The sequence below is a fragment of the Carcharhinus amblyrhynchos genome, chromosome 7 (assembly GCF_965287045.1).
Source record: "Carcharhinus amblyrhynchos chromosome 7, sCarAmb.v2.hapA, whole genome shotgun sequence".
Classification (NCBI taxonomy): Eukaryota; Metazoa; Chordata; class Chondrichthyes; order Carcharhiniformes; family Carcharhinidae; genus Carcharhinus; species Carcharhinus amblyrhynchos.
In genome coordinates, this window is record NC_137330.1 from 46,783,844 (window position 1) to 46,804,728 (window position 20,885).

Consider the following 20,885-nt stretch of genomic DNA (forward strand, 5'->3'; position numbering starts at 1 on the left):
ACCCGAAGGTCAGAGGCCAAATGCCCGAATGCGAGTCTTTACAGCTAACCAAGTCTTAAAGGTACAGACAATGTGAGTAGACAGGGCATTAAGCACAGGTTAAAGAGATGTGTATTGTTTCCAGGCAGGACAATTAGTGAGATTTTGCACGTCCAGGTAAGTCACGGGACTGATAGCTAAGTTCTGCACAGATGAGGACGGCCTCAACCGGGATCTTGGTTTCATGTCACGCTATCTGTAACCTCCATGATTTGGCTGGGCTTGCAAAATCTCACTAACTGTCTTGTCTGGAGACAATACACAATCTTTAACCTGTGCTTAGCCCTCTCTCCACTCACATTGTCTGCACCTTTAAGACTTGGTTACGTGTAAAGACTGGCATTCCAACCATCATTTTGTAAATTGAGTTTGCGTCTTTATATGCCCTGTTTGTGAACCGAACTCCCACTCCCCTGATGAAGGAGCAGTGACTCAAAAGTTAGTAGCTTGTGCTACCAAATAAACCTGTTGGACTTTAACTTGGTGTTGTGAGACTCCTTACTGCGTCTGCCCAGTCCAACACCAACATCTCCATATTTTAGCTTGGACGCGGGGTCGAGGGGGGCAAAATCCCAGCAGCCATTGCAATGTCGACGCTGACGGCCGCCCATTGGCTGAAGGTTCCTCCGACTCTCATCTGGGATTGGCTGGGCAACAGTGCGCAGCTAGCTGATTGGCCAGCCACGGTTACCAGGCGACGCGGCGTGGTCCCCAGCAGCGAAGGGAGGGGGAAGCTGAGCTTGGGCGGGGGGGAAGAAAAGGGGAGCGCCGAAAAGAGAGCCGCCTGCTCCGGGACCTGTCTGAACCATGTTTATCTATTTGAGTAAGAAGGTGAGGTGGCCGGTGCTTGTTCCAGGCGAGGCCGCAGGAGCTCAGCGGGATTTAAAGAACAACGGCCCGTGCTCGAGCATCAGCCGCACGGGGAGTGGGGCGCACGCGCAGTGCCCTCTGCCGCTGCGGAGCTGAAGGAAGGGATTGTTTGGGCAAAACATTTTCGTTTTAGTTACTCAACTTATCAAGCAGCCTCTGTTTGCAATGTTTATGATTTTAATGACATTTGTTTTTCCACTCCTCCAAATCCTTTTAAGCTGTTCCCCCATGTCCCCCCCCCCCCACCCCCTTATAGCTCTCAAAATCACCATTAAAACAGTTTATGGAGTCCATCCCTTCAACTTGGAGGATTTTTTTTCTCCCTCCCCAAAGTTTGAAGATGAATGACTGGTATTTGATATTTTGCTTTCATATAATTGTACCTGGCCAACCAAAGGCACTGTCAGAACTAAGTGCAGAAGGGAAGCTGTGCAGATTTGTAAACAAGTATATATATTTGTGATTCTGTGGGTGAAGGCAGTTTTGGTTCTTATCGGATCTTTTAAGTTAATCCTCTCTAAATTATTTTTGTTAATGAATGTTTAGTCAGACCTTGCAACTAATAAATTCCAAGACTGTTTACAAGAATTCCTACTTTGCGTATGATCTGTCAGTTGCCAATATCAGTTTGAAATGACAACAGTTTATGTTTATGTTCTGTATCTGGGAAAAACAAAGGAAACTGATGTTTAGCTAGTTGGTAGACCTAGAAGAGAGAACTGGAAATTTACATGCAAGGTTTAAGAAGATTTTTAAAAGTGCAGAGAGAAAGTGGGTAATGATGAACTTTGAAGTTCAAGACACTGCCGCTGAGGTATCTGAAGACACCACTGCTGATTATCTGATGATTCGGAGTACTAAAGACTGCAAGTTTGGACATCACAGCAACAACATATATAGCACCTTTAAATTAATGAAATGTCAAAAGGCATCTCAAAGGAGAATCAGAGAACAAGATTTGATACTGAGCCATAAAAGGAGATATTAATTCAGATGCCCAAAACCTTTTTCAAGAGGTTCTGAGATGATTCTTCAGGAGGCAGTTGAGTGGTATTCCAGAGTTTTGGGCCATGGTGACTGAAGGCACAGTTAACCAATAGTGGCGCAATTAAAAGAAGGGCTGCTCAAGAGATCAGAGTTAGAGGGGTGCAGATACCTTGGAGACTTGTGGGGCTGGAGGTGGTTACAGAGATACAGAGAGGTGAGGCCATGGAGGGATTTAAAAACAAAGTGAAGAATTTTGCAATCAAGACATTGCTTGACCAAGGCCAATGTAATGTCAGTGAGCTAAGCACAAGGGGAATGGTACCTATTAAGACACAACAGCAAAGTTTTGGATAACCTCAAGTTTACAGCACATAGAATGTGGCAGGCCAGCATTGGAATAATCAGAACGAAAGATAGCAAAGGCATGAACAGCTTTTCAAAAATAATGCAGAGTTGCAACAAGGGAGAAATTCTGTTGTTGCAGAAGTGGAAATAGATGATCTTAGTGATGGCGTGAATACACGTTCGGAAGCTTTTACTAGAAATAAAATTGAGATTAAATGCAAGTTCAGAGAAAATATTTGTAAAAGCTTAGAAAAGATAGATTTGTAACGTAATGAGGGAAAAAAATCACAAATTCATTCTGTCACAATTATGCCTGTTTTTAGGGTATTGTGGGATATTATTTGTGAACAGGAATAACATTTATGGGAAGTTCCTGCTTTTGCAAATAATGAGTTGATCTTGGTATCAAATTAGTAGCTAGATTGGCTATTGGAATACAGGAGAAAAATTGTTGAAAACTAATTACTTGTTAAATTCCCAGTCAATGTTGTGGTACGCAGAAGCACAGTATTGTTACAGTGCAGAGCTATTTGGCCCACAGTGTTGTCCAAATGAGCACTTCTATTTGTGCCATTCTCCTGTCTTTTCCCTGTAGCCCTGCACGCTCTTACTTTTTAGATAACAGCGTAATTCCCTTTTAAATGCTGTAATTGAACCTGCCTCCACCACACTGTTAGGCAGTACATTCTAGACCTGAGCCACTTGTTGGGTTACAAAGTTTTTTTCGCATATCACTTTTTTGCTTCTTTTGCCGATTACTTTAAACCTGTACCCTCTTGTTCACAATCTTTTCGTAAGTGAAAACAGTTTCTCCCTATCTACTCTGTCCAGATCTTGCTTGATTTTGAATACTTCTATCAAATCTCCTTTCAATCTTCTCCAAGAAAAGCCTTAATTCTTCTAATTTATCTCCATAACTGTTCCTCATCCCTGGAACCATTCTCGTGAATCTTTTTCTCTATTTTTCTGTATAAACCATAGTGACTGTTTAGGTGACTGACTGGTGTTGCTGCGTATGAGGATTGGGAGGCATTTTCTGCTGCACTTGTTCCCTGGTATGACATGTTTTCTATGTTTATCTATTCTCTGAGCAAGAGGAAGAAATGGATGAAGAAATAAGTTGAGATTGAGTCTGACCCAGTTAGCAATAAGAAATCAAAATCTGAAATAAGATGGCGTTTGTGTCAGCTGTGACAAGGAAACCATGGGTGACTGCAGTCTTTTCAGGAATGGGGTGAACAGTCTTCAATAAATTTGTATTTTGTACTGTTAATGGTTGGGGAGGTTCTTTTTATTTAAAGTTGCAATTTCCTCGCTAAAGAATGTATTTGTTATGTATGTATTTAAAAATTCCTTATTTACTACAGTGTTCTATTTTGTTTCAGATTGCCATTCCTAATAACAGTCAGTTGAGATGTGTTTCATGGAATAAAGACCAAGGATTTATTGCTTGTGGTGGGGAAGATGGTCTTTTAAAGGTCCTGAAACTTGAAACGCAGACAGGTAACAAAAACTTAGAAAGCCACAATATATACAATAAAACTTTGAAGAATTGTTGCATAAATTTTATGATATATTTCCAAAACGCATGCTAAAGTTATTCAGTACATTAGTTTGAATGTACCTGAAGAACTGTGTACTCCTCTGTTTTCCATGATATGGAGGAGGAAAAGAGCAATCAGATTATTACATTGAAATAGAGTCATCAACTATGAAGAATGACTTGATTCAGCCTTGAAAAGAAAGAAGGACTTGGATTTATGTAATGACATGCCAAATGTTATAGAAACGTTTGAGCTATTTAATGGATGAGGGGAAGTCAATCTGGAATATATAGGTCAAGGGAGTAGGACAAGGTGCATAATAAAAAGATTGTGAAAGGAATGCTTGGGCCAGAGTTAATTGATTTAAGAAGCATTGAGATGTTGTACTGAGCAGTGGGTAGAGTTGGATCTTTGCTTGTGATTTTACATGTTGTAGGTCCATCTCTAAAATATATTAGATAATGATCGCTTTCTAAATCTGATTATTTTGAAAGAAAAAACTTGTATTCAAATTCTGAGCTTCATGCTTTCGAGATGTATCAAAAGGAAACATTGCAATCAGTTATTTTTGAAGTGCAGCCGACGTTGATAGCTGGATAAATGTGACCATTAAATTTTACATAGTTCAAAATAAAAATAGCAATGAGAACAATGACCAGATTTTGGCCCACATTACATAATAGTTATGACAACAAAACTGTAAGCCCTCCTTGTCATTTAACATCTGAAACTGACAACACATTCTGGAGTCTGCACATGTGTGGTTAAATGGTCAAATATAGATAAATAGTGAAATCTGGAAGTTGCCATCAGTGATTCTGAGTTTCTCTTGAGTGTGTGCTGTTGAACTCCCTTCAGAACACAGTCAACTAGAAATCGTTGAACTAATAAGAACTTCCACTCTTGCACTTTTAGAACCGCTTTAAACACTCTTGCAGAAGTTACACCTTTTGGATGAAATGGTGTTAATGTGTGCCAAGTTCATAAATTACTATTAAACAACCTCACTGGTGCTGAAAAAGCTAATTTTATATTTTTTGAATGTCAAATATATCAATGATCAGAAATTCAGCGCTTTTAGAAAAACTACTTTTTATTTATAATGATTTATTTTTATTTTAATGGATGTGTATATCCCAATCATTTATTTTACTACATGTAAAATTTTAAAAGCGAATTAATTCAATATTTTTTGTTTATTTATTGGTTCGCTTTATGTGCAAATACATTGGTGTGATTGGCTGTTTAACTTTCTTTATGGATGCCTTGAGATGTACCTTGGCTTGGCATCAGGGAAGGGCAAGTTTGTGCTACAGAGATCCCTTGATCCTTATGGGCAGCTATCTTTGATTTGATTTATTATCACATGTATGGTATACAGCGAAAAGTATTGTTTCTTACGCTCATCAGGCAAAGCATACTGTTCATAGAATAAACAGGGGAGAAGGAAAGGTGAGGGTGCAGAATATAGTGTTACAGTCATCGCTAGTGTGTAGAGAAAGATTAACTTAATTTAAGGTAGGTCCATTCAAAAATCTGACAGCAGCAGGGAAGATGCTGTTCTTTAGTCGGTTGGTCTTGATCTCAGACTTTTGTATCTTTTTCCCGACGGAAGAAGGTGGAAGAGAGTATGCCTCGGGTGTGTGGGATCCTTGATTATGCTGGCTGCTTTTCTGAGGCAATGGGAAATATACACAGAGTAATGGATGGAAGGCTGGTTTACATGATGGACCAGGCTGCCTTCACAGACCTTTGTAGTTTCTTGCGGTTTTGGTCCGAGCAGGAGCCTTATCAAGCTGTGATACATCTAGAAAGGATGTTTCCTATGGTGCATTTGTAAACGTTGGTGAGAGTCATAGCAAACCTCTTAAATTTCCTTAGCCTCCTGAGAAAGTAGAATCTTTGGTGGGCTTTTTACACTGTAACGTCGGGGTGGCGGGACCAGGACAGGTTATGTGATGTGGACACCTAGAAATTTGAAGCTGTTGACCATTTCTTTGTCAGCTGCTAGCAGATTGTTTTGCTACTGACTGCAAAGAAAATCTGTTTTCATGTTACTTTTTTTCAGTCCTGGCACATTTGAAGGCCTTTTGTACTGCTAGATGACATCTTGTTTTAACATCTCATCCAAAAAATCAGCACCACTGCCTCTGTATTGCACTGAAGTATTAACTATATTCCATGATCAAGTCTCTGATGTGCTACTTGAATCCACAACCTTCTGACTCAGAGCTAAGACTGACACAAATGAATGTTTATTTTACTAAGGTGGGGGATGTTAAAATGATCTCATGATTTTTAAGGAAAGGTCTAAATTGACAATAGTGACCAACTGAAGCATTCCATAGGTTTCGTAAGTGAACCATAGGACTGTCATGGTGGCACAATGTTTCGCTGTCTCACAGTGCCAGGAACCTGGGTCCTGCCTTGAGTGACTGTTCTCCCCATTTCTGCATGGGTTTCCTCCAGGTGCTCTGATTTCCCCTTACAGTCCAAAGCAGTACAGGTTAGGTAGATTGGCCATGCTTAATTGTCTCTTAGTGTTCAAAAATGTGTAGGTTATGGGATTAGTGGGATAAATGTGTGAAGTTACTGGGTGGACCTTGGCAGAATTTTAAACATGCTATGTCTAATATGCATTAATGGTAGTTAAATGAGTTGAACAATTAATCTTCATCTATTTAGATAAAATATATTGTGGCTGATTTTCCCAAAAAAAGGAAAGTGTCCAATGGGTGGGAAAATGGGAGTCATGTCTCCCCCCACTGTCAACTTCCCAGGGGCCTCAATGACCCTGGTCCCGCCAGAGAGACCAGCAGGTCAAGTCCTCATTGCTGAGGATCAGCTGTGATTCCCATTCGTGTGGATTTCCACCAGCGATGTTGGAAACCTTAGCGAGCCCGGACAATTGCATCCCAGGCTCACCAAAAGGATTTAAATTAATAAATGAGTATTAAAATCAGCCTTATGCCATGGAATGGCGTGAGGCTGATCATGACAATAAAAGTGGCCTCCCACTTGTATTTCCCATACCACTATGTTACTTGACCAGCATGATGTGGGTATGCCGGCGTTGGACTGGCGTAAACACAGTAAAAAGTCCGACAACACCAGGTTTTAGTCCAACCTATTTATTTGATAATAGACTCACAAGCTTTCGGGGTTAGCCCCTTCGTCAGGTGAATGGAGAGTTCTGGCCTCAGACAGAGCATATAAAGCACAGACAGTTTAGAGATTACTGATTAGAATGCGAATCCATACACCTAACCTGCTGTTCAAGACCTGAAGTGGCTGACAATGTGAGTGGACATTGTCAGCCACTTGTCACATTGTCAGCCACTTCAGGTCTTGAACAGCAGGTTAGGTGTAAGGATTCGCATTCTAATCAGTAATCTCTAAACTGTCTGTGCTTTATATGCTCTGTCTGAGGCCAGAACTCTCCATTCACCTGACGAAGGGGCTAACCCCGAAAGCTTGTGAGTCACTTGACCAGCATAGCAGGGCAGGAAAATCCCACCCATGGTGTAATTTTGGTGCTTTCCTTCAGCCTTGATTATTTACATAATTTAGAACATAGAACACTACAGCACAAACAGGCCCTTCGGCCCACAAGTTGCACCGATCACATCTATACCTACTAAGCCATAGACCTATCTATAACCCCCAATCCCATTAGATCCCATATACTCATCCAGAAGTCTTTTAAAAGACCCCAGCGAGTTCACCTCCACCACCACCAATGGCAGCCGATTCCATTCACTCACCACCCTCTGAGTGAAAAACTTACCCCTAACATCTCCATAATTTTGGGTATGTTCAAATGGTATTCCCCATGGAGCTTAACTTGTTGATGTTAGCAAAATGGACTCTAGAAAAGGTGCATTTTCGAGCTGAACATTTGGCCTGCACCCACAGAGGGAATTAACTACAGGCCATTGCTTTTAGAAGAGAGGGAAGAGAAAATTGGTTTAGGGAACTATACCATTCTGGCACTTTTGATCTTTTTGATCCCTGCTAAGTTTTTTTTTTGTAAGCATTCCTGATTTATATTTAGAACAACAATAGCACTATTGTGAAATGGCATTTAAGTTTAAGTTCTAATCAAACATTGTGGATTTCTGTAGATGATACAAGATTAAAGGGATTGGCCGCACCCAGTAACCTTTCCATGAATCAAACACTGGAAGGGCACAGTGGTAAGTTTTATTTTGTATATCTATTTGATTAGGAATGCACTTCAGTTACTTCAGTTTCAGATATTAATTGAATCAGCTGCTGCTGCTATGGTTACATAAGAACATAAGAACATAAGAAATAGGAGCAGGAGTAGGCCATCTGGCCCTTCGAGCCTGCCCCGCCATTCAATAAGATCATGGCTGATCTGTCGTGGCTCAGTTCCACTTTCCCACCCTCTCCCCATAACCCTTAATCCCCTCTCTTATCAAAAACCCATCAACCCGCTTCTTAAAAATATTTAGCGAGGCAGCCTCCACCACTTCAACGGGCAGAGAATTCCAGAGATTCACCACCCTTTGAGTGAAGAAGTTCCTCCTCAACTCCGTTCTGAACCGCCCCCCCTTTATCTTGAGGCTGTGCCCCCTAGTCCTACTGTCTTTTTTGAGCGGGAAGAGTCTTTCCACCTCTATCCTATCCATCCCATTCATATAGCAGTTAGAATATATAACCAGAATTTATTGGTCTGCCTATACAGAAGGAAATTTTCATTAGTTTTTTGTTACAGAATAGACTTAACACCATTGCACTGATGGACATTATAGCTGTGTGATGATGAAACGTGGTGGTGACTGGGGGAGCATGGGGAAAATAAATTGAATCCTTGGAGTCACTCTGCAATGCATAATTTTGTTGCTTAAAAATAATATTTCTGCCTAACCTATCAGATCAATTACTTACCACCAAATGTTTGATGTTAATTAATTAATTATCTGCTGAAATTATCTGTGGGCAACATCCTGTAAACTACACAAAGTACTGCTCTTCATTCACTTGCAGTTGGGTTATTAAGTGTGCCTATTGGTGTTTCATAACCTCTTCATGATACATATGCGGAAATTTGGAATTGGTTTCTTTGAAGGAATATTTGTTTATAAACACTTTTTCTCCCCATTTATTCTTATTCATTTGTGCCAATATTTCCTAACTGTTTTGTGCATTACAATTTTTTCAAAATGTAAGTATTCACTCTCCTTTTGTCCATATTTCTCTTTCATTTCTAAGAGTCATGTCTAATTACTAAATGGATCCGTTTTGGCAAAGTTTAATTTGACACAAATTATAAGTGACTTTTGGCGTAAGTAATAAAGGAACTAGATTGAAAATATCTTCTGTTGGACAGTTATCTTCATTAAACTATGTTTGATCAGGTGCTGTACAGGTGGTGACTTGGAATGAGCAGTACCAGAAGTTGACAACTAGTGACCAGAATGGTCTCATTATTGTGTGGATGTTGTATAAAGGTCAGTTAATTCTTCTTGTGGTATGCAGTAAAATTGATTTTGATATGAACGGAATGCTTATTGGGCAGCATTACAATTTGTAAAACTGATTTTCATAGATGGTGATCAGTTGGTGTCAGATATGAATAACACAGTATAGCATTTATTAATTAAAAGTGAATTGACTTATAAATTGCATAGGACTAGTCCTTGCTGGTATTTATGCTCCAATCAAGCAACCTTCTATTTTCCCTTATCTAAATCTATGTCTTTCTCCTTCAAATGCTTTTCTACCTTCCCTTAAATTCTTCTCCTTAACCTTATTAATTTCAACCATTCCTTGTGGTAATGAGTTCCACATTCTTACCACTCTTTTGGGTAAAGAAATTTCTTGTGATTCCTGGATTTCTTGGTGAGTATCTTATAATTATGGCCTTCGATTATGCATTTTCCCTCAAGAGAAAACATTTGCTCTCTACTGACTGTATCATTACCTTTCATAATTTTAAAGATCGTTATTAGGTCACCAATCAAAAGACCTAGCCTACCAATCTTTTCTTGATATGTAGATCCAACGTTTGATACATGTTTACTATAATTCTGTACTTTTTTACTACTTGTGTAACTTGACAGGCTCAAACTAAGAATTGTTGAGTTGCTAACTTAAGCTGTAGATCTGTGTGGAGTCACTGGGTTACACAAGACATTTCTCCAAAGGGAATGGGAAGATGATTGCAGACAGATCTTGCAAATATCCTTGTAGTCAACTCAAACCCTAGGAGCATATTTTCCTCCCCTTTTGATAACAGTTGGTCATTGAGTCATAAGCAACACAGAAGAAGGTAATTCAGTCCATCAAATACTTGCTAGTTCTCAGAATAATTCAGTCACTCTCATTTCTCCACTCTTCCCTTTCGCACTGTAAGTTTATTTCCTTCAAGGAGCTATCCAGTTTCCATTAGAAAGTTTAATTTTCATCACAAAGGAAAGGACGAATTTCTGGGGATTGCCTGATCAAGGGAATATCTAGTGTTCAGTGAAACAACACTCTTACTTTGCCTTGGTTCTAGACACCAAAGTAATTTTTCCCCTTTATTTACCTACTGACTGTAGGGCAGGAATCATTTAAACTTACTCCTTGGATTAATTTCACTCTATCTCTAACTCACTTGTGAGATCAGTGTTCGTTTGAGATTTGGATTCAAGAGTTGGCCAACCACCCACACCTAACATCCTTTCTTATTCTGAGTAACACTCTTTAAAAATAGAGGATTTTTAAATTGCAAGTGAGGCTATGTAGTTTGAACAGAGATGATTAATGTATCTCATCTTGCATTTTCATTCCAAAGGAATAGTGCTTTGGGATGGATAAGAGAGAAACAATCAGATGGAGGTTGTTTGAGGCACAGTCTTATTGTAGTTATAACAGAAAGAAACATTTAAAAAAGTAGCAAAACTACAAGGCGAAAATAAGGAGGAAAAAAAAGGGGAGCAAAATCGAGTAAATGGTGAATTATAAGTTAGTAACTTACTTTTATCTTGTGTTTTTATATCAGAAACACACATTTAAAAAAGAAGGTACCATTGACGTAGGTAGAAAGAGTGAGGAGGTCCTAAACAGAGAGTATAGAGAGCTTGGAAGGAAGTTAAAAAGCAGGACCCCAAGGGTAGTAATCTCAGGATTGCTACCTGTACCACGTGCCAGTGAGGGTAAGAGTAGGATGCTTGGGCAGATGAACACGTTGCTGAGGAATTGGTGTAGGGGGCAGGGTTTACGATTCTTGGATCATTGGGACCTCTTCTGGGGTAGGAGGGACCTGTACAAGAGAGAAGGATTACACGTAAACTACAAGGAGACCAACATACTTGCAGGGAGGTTTGCTAGTGTTATTGGGGAGCGTTTAAACTAGATTTGCAGGGCGATGGGAACCAGAGTGCCAAAGCAGATAGTGGAGAGGGGGTAAAAACACAGGTTAGTTCATGCAAAATCACAAATGGAAGGGTTGAGTGTGGTGGAAATAATCTTTTGAGGTGTGTCTGTTTCAATGCCAGGAGTATTGTGGGGAAGGCAGATGAGCTGAAGGCGTGGATTGACACGTGGAAATATGACATTATAGCCATTAGTGAAACTTGGCTGCAGGAGCGGCAGGACTGGCAGCTGAATGTTCCAGGGTTCCAATGTTTCAGGCGTGATAGAGGCAGAGGGATAAAAGGTGGGGGGGTTTCATTGTTGGCCAGAGAAAATGTTACAGCAGTCCTCAGGCAGGATAGATTAGGGAGCTTGTCTACAAAGGCCGTATGGGTGGAGCTGAGAAACAGGAAAGGTATGACGACTTTAACGGGGTTGTTTTATAGACCCACCTAGTAGAGAGAATTGGAGGAGCAAATCAGCAGAGGTAGCTGACAACTACAAGAAACACAAAGCTGTGGTAGTGGGGGATTTTAATTTTCCACATATAGATTGGGACTCGCATATTGTTAAAGGTTTAGACGGGGTGGAGTTTGTAAAATGTGTTCAGGAGAATTTTCTACATCAGTATATAAAGGTGCCGCTAGAGAGGATGTGATATTGGACCTCCTATTGAGAAGTGAGTTAGTGCAGGTGATGGATGTGAGTGTGAGGGAACACTGTGGATCCAGTGATCATAATGCCAATAGCTTCAACCTGATCATGGATAAGGATAGATCTGGTCCTCGGGTTGAAGTTCTGAACTGGAAAAAGGCCAAATTTGACGAAGTGAAAAGGGATCTGGGAAGTGTGGATTGGCACAGACTGTTCTCTGGTAACGATGTAAATGGAAAGTGGGAGGCCTTCAAAGGAGAAATTTTTAGAGTGCAGAGTTTGTATGTTCCTGTCAGGATTAAAGGCAAAGTAAATAGGAATAAGGAACCTTGGTTCTCGAGAGAGATGGTAACGCTGATTAAGAGGAAGAGAGAGTTATATGAAATGTACAGGCAGGAAGGAACAGATCAGATATTCGAGGAGTATAAAAAGTGCAAGAAGCTACTTAACAGGGAAATCATGAGGGCTGAAAGAAGACATGAGGTTGCTTTGGCAGATAGAGTGAAGGAAAATCCAAAGAGCTTCTACAGGTATGTTAGGAGCAAAAGGATAGTGAGGGATAAAATTGGTCCTCTTGAAGACCAGAGTGGTAGACTGTGTATGGAACCAAAATTGCTGGGGGAGATATTAAATGGTTTTTTTGCATTCGTATTTACTGAGGAAACGGACATGGAGTCTACGGAAATAGGGCAAACAGGTAGGGAGTTCATGGAACCTTTACAGATTTAAGAGGAGGAGGTGTCTTGAGGCAAATCAGAGTGGATAAATCCCCAGGACTGGACAGGGTATTACCATGGACCTTGAGGGAGGCTAGTAGTGAACTTGCAGGGGCCGTGGCAGACATATTTAAAATGTCAGTATGCATGGGGGAGGTGTCAGATAATTGGGGCATGGCTCATGTTGTTCCGTTGTTTAAAAAAGGTTCCAAAAAAAATCTGGGAAATTATAGTCCAGTAAATTTGACGTCGGTGGTGGGCAAGTTATTGGAACGTGTGATAAGGGATAGGATCTACACATATTTGGATAGACAGGGACTTATTAGGGAGAGTCAACATGGCTTTGTGCGTGGTAGGTCATGTTTGACCAATCTATTAGAGTTTTTCGAGGAGGTTACCAGGAAAGTGGATGAAGGGACGGTGGTGATGTTGTCTACCTGGATTTTAGCAAGGCTTTTGATAAGGTCCCTCATGAGAGGTTAGTTAGGAAGGTTCAGTCGCAAGGTATGCATGGGGTGGTAGTAAATTGGATTAGACACTGGCTCAGTGGAAGAAGCCAGAGAGTGGTTGTGGAGGATTGCTTCTCTGAGTGGAGGCCTGTGACTAGTGGTGTGCCGCAGGGATCGGTGTTGGGTCCATTGTTGTTTGTCATCTATATCAATGGTCTGGATGATAATGTGGTAAATTGGATCAGCAAATTTGCTGATGATACAAAGATTGGAGGTGTAGTGGACAGTGAGGAAGGTTTTCAAAGTTTGCAGAGGGATTTGGACCAACTAGAAAAATGGGCTGAAAAATGGCAAATGGAATTTAACGCAGACAAATGTGAGGTATTGCACTTTGGAAGGACAAACCAAAGTAGAACGTACAGGGTAAATGGTAGAACTCTGAAGAGTGCAGTTGAACAGAGGGATCTGGGAATACAGGTACAGAATTCCCTAAAAGTGACATCACAGGTGGATAGGGTCGTAAAGAGTGCTTTTGGTACATTGGCCTTTATAAATTGGAGTATCAAGTATAAAAGTTGGAGTGTTATGGTAAGGTTATATAAGGCATTGATGAGGCCAAATTTAGAGTATTGTGTACAATTTTGGTCACCTAGTTACGGGAAGGATGTAAATAAAGTTAAAAGAGTGCAGAGAAGGTTCATGAGGATGTTGCCAGGACTTGAGAAGCTGAGTTACAGAGAGAGATTGAATAGGTTAGGACTTTATTCCCTGGAGTGTAGAAGAACGAGGGAAGATTTGATGGAGGTGTATAAGATTTTGATGGGTATAGATAGATTGAATGCAAGCAGGCTTTTTCCACTGAAGCTAGGGGAGAAAAAATACCAGAGGGCATGGGTTAAGGGTGAAAGGAGAAAAGTTTAAAGGGAATATTAGGGGAGGCTTCTTCACGCAGAGAGTGGTGGGAGTGTGGAATGAACTGCCAGATAAAGTGCTAAATGCGAGGTCACTTTTAACATTTAAGAAAAGCTTGGACAGGTACACGGATGAGAGGGGTGTGGAGTGATATGGTCCAAGTGCAGGTCAGTGGGATTAGGCAAATAATGGTTCGGCACAGACAAGAAGGGCCAAAAGGCCTGTTTCTGAGCTGTAATTTTCTATGGTTCTATTTTCTTATTTTCTAAGGTGATAAATGAGAGAAGGTTTAATTAAGATGTTATAACTCTGAACTCTGGGGCAGCATGGTAGCATAGTGGTTAGCACTGCTGCTTCACGGCACCAGAGACCCAGGTTTGATTCCTGGCTTGGGTCACTGTGTGGAGTTTGCACATTCTCCCCGTGTCTGCAGGGGTTTCCTCTGGGTGCTGCAGTTTTGTTCCACATTCTGAAAGACATGCCGGTTAGGTGCATTGACCCGAACAGGCGCCGGACTGTGGCGATAGGGGAATTTCACAGTAACTTCATTGCAGTGCTAATGTAAGCCTTACTTGTGACTAATAAATAAACTTTACTTTTTACTTTACTTTGTCTGGGTTAACTATATCAATGCATTTGTTTAGGAAAAATGGAAAAAGCAAAGTTCTTATGCACTTTAATTGAAGGGTGCTCACTGCAGCAGTTTTCCATTTCTTCTTTGAACAAAATTGAATTAGTTAACTGTTTTTTTATTACACTCAAAGCTTGTGAATTGATTGTAGGTTCTTGGTATGAAGAAATGATCAACAATAGAAATAAATCTGTGGTTCGCAGCATGAGCTGGAATGCTGATGGACAGAAAATCTGCATTGTATATGAAGATGGTGCTGTCATTGTGGGTTCGGTGGACGGTAATGTATTTTAGACTGAAAAGCTATAAAATGAATTAGATTCTGACATTCAGAAATGCTGAACTTTTTTAATGGACTACACAAATTAATAAAGGAGTGGGAAAAAGAGGGAAGCCATTCCACCTCTCCTCATCTGATTGTGACAATAACATTAGCGGTTATTTATTCAATGTAGGTCATTATGTTAACATTTTTTCAACTGCTGCCTTTCTACTATCCGTAAAATTTGTTGCTAACTGCCAATATCTGCTGGCTTCTTGATTTTTAACTTTTTTTAAAGATTGTCTCATGTTTCCTGTATTTTGTCAGGTAACCGTATTTGGGGCAAGGAACTGAAGGGCCTCCAATTGACTCAAGTTGCATGGTCACCGGACAGCAAAATTCTTATATTTGGCATGGCTAATGGAGAAATACACATATATGACAGCCAAGGCAATTTCATTGTAGGCTTATAGTTTTTTTTATGATTGTTTGAATTTTGTTGCCTTTATAGAACTTGTGGATCTACTTCCAAATTCATCGAGAATGAATACAAGAGAATGCAATTTTAACTAGTGCCAATGATTTCAGCCGATTCAAATTTGCGTAGTTAGTAGAGTTTTAAGTAGGATTAGCACTTTTTTGTATGTATTGGGGAAGGCATACATTTCTGAAAATTAACAATTATGAAGACCACTTAAAGAAGAATTACAATTTTAAGATTAGTTTTGACTTCAGCTACTGAGTCACTGGCCTAAATCCACTGGTCTCTGGATCATTAGAGACTGGACTTAAGACCCGATATCTGAACTGGGATCCTGCAGAAATCCTGATATGCTGATCTCCTTGGGCATTGCTTGAGAAGTTTGAATTTTTGATTTGCAATTCCCCTGCTGCCTGGCACTCTTTCTGATTGTAGGTTAAACTTGGTGACCTCAGATAGTTCTGTGGGTTTTACGAGTAGTCAGCCAGGAAAAGTTAAACAGGAAAATCAGAGTCTAATTCCTCTCCCCCTGAGCAGACTTGACTATACTCAAGTATCCCTTCTACCTGACCTGACTAGCCCCTGTACGATGTGACTCCCCAATCACCCACCTGACACACCTAGTCTGCTGACACACCTAGTCTGCCTACCCACCTCACCTATCTGCCATTTCATCTACCCTACCCACTTATCTTTCCCATTCACCCATCCACTCATCTACTCACCCATTCTTTCATCCATTCACTTTCTTTCATAATGTAGTATATTAAACTTACCGTATAGTAGCTAGTGCCATAAAAAGGGACCTGTGTTCTGTTTTGTGGGTTTTCTCCGGGTGCTCCAGTTTCCTCCCACAGTCCAAAGATGTGCGGGTTAGATTGATTGGCCATACTAAAATTGCCCCTTAGCGTCCCGAGATGCGTAGGTTAGAGGGATTAGTGGGTAAATATATGGGGGCAGGGCCTGGGTGGGATTGTGGTCAGTGCAGACTCGATGGGCCCAATGGCCTCTTTCTGGGTTTCTATTTCTATGTTTCTCAACTCTACAGTACTGTGATGGAGCTCTTGGAGGAACACTGCACTTCGCATTTCGGAATAAAGTAGGCGTGGAAGACCTGGCAAGAAATGTGAAGCAGTTTTGAGGTGGGGAAAAGTTTGAACAGAGTGGCTATCCAACACTGGTTGCTGCTGCTCAGAAGATCTGGGCCATATTTAACCAAACTTAGTTGATTGGGAGCAGCATGGAAAAACAATTGTATACAAATGAGTACAATGACAAAATTTTATTTTGATTTGAAGAACTGTTTGATATTGAGATTAAAACCTTTTCATATGCTCATCTGTAATCTAATTTTGTATGTGTTCTGTATATCTCTGTGCCTTTTAGGTGAAGTTGGTGCTACAGTGTCTTGCTAACGTAACTGGTGCAGTCAGCATTGTTGGTATCCACTGGTATTCGGGAAATGAAGGTTATGTTGAACCAGACTGTCCCTGCCTAGCTATTTGCTTAGACAATGGCCGATGTCAAATAATGCGTCATGAGCATGATGAGAGTGAGTATTAAACATAGAACATAGAACATTACAGCGCAGAACAGGCCCTTCGGCCCATGATGTTGCGCCGACCAGTTAAAAAAAAACAACAATGACCCACTAACCTAAACCAATCCCTTTTCGTCCATAAACCTGTCCACAGACCTCTTAAACGCCCCCAAACTAGGCGCATTTACAACTGCAGCAGGCAGGGCATTCCAATCCCTCACCACCCTCTGGGTAAAGAACCTACCCCTGACATCTGTCCTATAACTACCCCCCCTTAGTTTAAAGCCATGCCCCCTCGTGCTAGATTTTTCCATCAGAGGAAAAAGGCTATCACTATCCACCCTATCTAAACCTCTAATCATCTTATATGTTTCAATAAGATCCCCTCTTAGCCACCTTCTTTCCAGCGAAAACAATCCCAAATCCCTCAGCCTCTCCTCATAGGATCTCCCCTCCATACCAGGCAACATCCTGGTAAACCTCCTCTGCACCCTCTCCAAAGCCTCCACATCCTTCCTGTAATGTGGGGACCAGAACTGCACACAATACTCCAAGTGCGGCCGCACCAGAGTTGTGTACAGTTGCAACATAACGCTACGACTCCTAAATTCAATCCCCCTACCAATAAACGCCAAGACAATGAATACATTTGGGATAGATTCAGGAATTTTCTTTTCATTTAGTTTATTCGTCATTGCACACCCTTATTTGAAACTAATACTATCTATTACGAGCCACTTACGAATATTACCAATATTAATGTTAGCAGCACTCCCAAATCCATTTCAGGGCTTGAGCACAAAAAGCTCAGCTAAATGTAATAATGCCTGTGGCACTATTTTGGATTAAAAGGAAGTTATATCCAGTATTATAGTCAATATTTAGCCCTCAATCAACATCACAAAAACAGATTATCTGGTCGTTATTACATTACTGTTTGTGGGAGCTAGCTGGCTATTATTTCATATGTTATAATTGTGACCACACTTAAAAAATACTTCAAAGGCTGTGAAGTGATTGCAACCTCTGATGGTCAGGCAAGACAAGTATTCCCTTTAATTCTTGTACCTTTCCAAATTAATCAACAAGAGGTAAACTTTAAATTTGATTCAATGTACAGGGGATTAATTGTCCACCACCATTCATGAATGGATGTGGCAGGACTACAAAGCTTAGATCTGATCCATTGGTTGTGGAATTGTTTAGCTCTGTCTATTACTTGCTGTTTATGTTGTTTGGCACACAGTGGCCTGTATTTTCTAGGCCTTCATGCTGTTGGACTATTCCAGTCCCGCCAATGTGAATGGAGATTTCAATGGCTCATTGGTAGGTGAGGTGGTGGGGGATAAAGTGGGGGGGAATAAATGGGAGGGGGAAATTGGGGAAAATTCTGGCCAAGCAGGTGTTGTAGCTTCACCAAGTTGATGCCTATTTTTAAATAAGTCTGTGTCGCTCTTGGCATGCCCTCCTATACTTTTCATTGAACCAGGGTTGATCCCCTGGCTTGGTGATAATTGTGGAGCGAGGTATATGCCAGACTGAGATTGCGGATTGTGGTTGAATACAATTCTGCTGCTGTTGAAGGCCCACAGCTCCTCATAGTTGCCCAGTATTGAGTTGTTTTATCTTTTTGAAGGTTATCCATGGTGTGAGTGCACTACAGTGTGATGGAGGGTATCTTCAATGTGAAGACAGGAATTTGTCTCCTTGAGGACTGTATGTGGTCACTCCTATTGGTACTGTCATGGACAGATATATCTGTTGGTTCCTTCACCATTTGTTGCAGACCCAGTCTAGCAGCTATGTCCTTTAGGAATCGGCCAGCTCATTGTAATGGTGCTACCAATCCACTCCTGGTGATAAAAATTGAATCTCCCTATCCAGAGTGCATTCTGCATCCTTGCCACCCTCAGCGCTTTCTCCAAGTGATGTTCTATGTGCTGATTTATCAGCTGAGGAGGACAGTAAATGCTTATCAGCTCATGTTTGACCCGGTGCCCTGAGACTTCATGGAGTCCAGATTCATTGTTGAGGATTTCCATACCTCTTTTGGATCAGTCCTGCCCAAGAGACAGGACGTACCCAGGGATGGTGTTGGTGGTCTGGAACATTATCTGTAGTTTTGATTCTGTGAATATGACTATGTCAGGCTGTTGCTTGACTAGTCTTTGAGACGTCTCCGAATTTTGGCATGAGGCTCCAGTTGACTATAAGTAAGACTGTGCTGGGTCGACCATTTTCAAATGGGCTAGTTCCTATCCATTTCAGGAAGCTAATTCAAATTGCTTTTTCAGGCTAAAAGCTTTTTTATACTTCTAACAATAGTTAATTTCCTAAGAAACTGTGTGTCCCAGTGGAACTAGTAAATGTTACAATATAGTTTTTTCAAGGCATCTATTTTTTTAATGATTTAAAATCAGGTTGTTTGTGGATGATGGACTAGACTTTTTTTTATTAAATTGTTTGGAGCTCAGTTTTACAGCTGTTATGGTCCCTGCCACCGCCCCATAGCCATTTTAACGTTGAAGCAGATTTCCACCCTTGTCTGGTGATGAAGTCCAGCCTCTGAGAGCTGCCAGCGAGTTAGATGGCTGGCAGTCTTCTCACCCCATCTGCGCTACCAAGAGTGATGTTTGCTGCTGAGGCTATATCCCATCCCAGATATCAAGGAGCCAGTTGTGAATTCATTACCAGGGAAGGTGGGGGAGGTTTGCAGCGTGTCCCTTATGAGTCCAAGGTCCCATCAAGGAGCTATCCCCTCCTTTTTGTCCATCACCAGCCCACACAGTCTGTTGGGGTTTTACCTGCAGTGATGGAATGAGGCCCTTGAGTAATCGCTCAGTGCCCACTTAAGGACTTAATTGCCCAACAGAGGGAGGGTTGCCTAATGGCTCACCCAGCACAAAAATATATTGCAGAGGGGGCAGGCTCGTGCTGCCCACTGGATTTTTTGCCTTCAAATCCACTGGAGGGGAAGTGTAAAATCCAGATTTTTTTTTTGTGATATATCAATTTTCAAGTTATCTTAATAAAGGTTTCTTAAACACATGACTGAATTTTTTTTGTGCAAAGCAAATATTGTTGAATTACACTGCCTGATTGTACCATGTTGTGGAGATTTTAAATTGGTGATTATACTATACCTCAGTAGAAACTTGAAATGTAACTTAACCAACAAACGAACACATGCTCAAGTTGGATGTAATTTTCCAATTGCCATCAAAGTGGAAACTCCATCCCACATCTGGAGTAAATAATGCAGTACTCTCATATTTTTCATGATAGACCCTGTCCTGATTGATACTGGTATAAATGTGGTTGGCATTCAGTGGAACTACTGTGGGAGCGTACTGGCTGTTGCTGGTTCCCAATTGTCAGCTGGTCAAGACAAGCAGATCAATGTTGTGCAGTTCTACACTCCTTTTGGTGAGGTGAGAATTTTTATTTTTTTTTGTACTAGTGGGAATTTCAAGTCAACTATACCCATCATTGAATAAAAATCTTCAGCTTTTCTAAATAAGAGAGAGGAGGGTTTTGCTTGTTTGGAATCACACAGCCTGAATAACGAAGATGATATTCCAAGCAGTTGAACTAAAATCTTTAGCATTGTGTAAGCAAATTAAAATCTTGCTGTGCACAGATTGTTTTCATGATGTGGATATGCCGGCATTGGACTGGGGTAAACAGTAAGAAGTCTGACAACACCAGGTTTAAGTCCAACCGATTTATTTGATAGTAAACTCACAAGCTTTTGAGGTTAAGCTCTTCTTCAGGTGAATGGAGAGTTCTGGCCTCAGACAGAGCATATAAAGCACAGACAGTTTACTGATTACTGATTAGAATGCAAATCTTTACATCTAACCTGCTGTTCAAGTCCTAAAGTGGCCGACAATGTGAGTGGGTGGAGCACTGATCACAGGTTAAAGAGATGTGTATTGTCTTCAGACAGTACAGTAAGTGAGGTTTTGCAAACCCAGGCAAGTCACAGGGGTTACAGATAGTGCGACATGAACCCATCTGTAACCCCTGTGACTTGCCTGGGTTTGCAAAACCTCACTTACTGTACTGTCTGGAGACAATACATATCTCT

The 20,885-nt window shown here is 40.9% G+C and overlaps 1 protein-coding gene across 7 annotated transcripts in view; it reads left to right on the forward strand.

Annotated features, from left to right (window-relative positions):
* Positions 1 to 789: 789 nt before the first annotated feature.
* Positions 790 to 20,885, forward strand: part of wdr35 (WD repeat domain 35) — a 107,335-nt gene continuing 87,239 nt past the window's right edge. For all 7 annotated transcript variants that reach the window (XM_080192238.1, XM_080192239.1, XM_080192242.1 and 4 more), the window contains exons 1-8: positions 790 to 870; positions 3,627 to 3,744; positions 7,910 to 7,981; positions 9,170 to 9,262; positions 14,664 to 14,792; positions 15,102 to 15,235; positions 16,642 to 16,807; positions 20,081 to 20,226. In XM_080192238.1, coding sequence (XP_080048364.1) covers positions 847 to 870; positions 3,627 to 3,744; positions 7,910 to 7,981; positions 9,170 to 9,262; positions 14,664 to 14,792; positions 15,102 to 15,235; positions 16,642 to 16,807; positions 20,081 to 20,226 — 882 coding nt within the window. In that variant the 5' untranslated portion in view covers positions 790 to 846. The remainder of the gene's footprint in view (positions 871 to 3,626; positions 3,745 to 7,909; positions 7,982 to 9,169; positions 9,263 to 14,663; positions 14,793 to 15,101; positions 15,236 to 16,641; positions 16,808 to 20,080; positions 20,227 to 20,885) is intronic.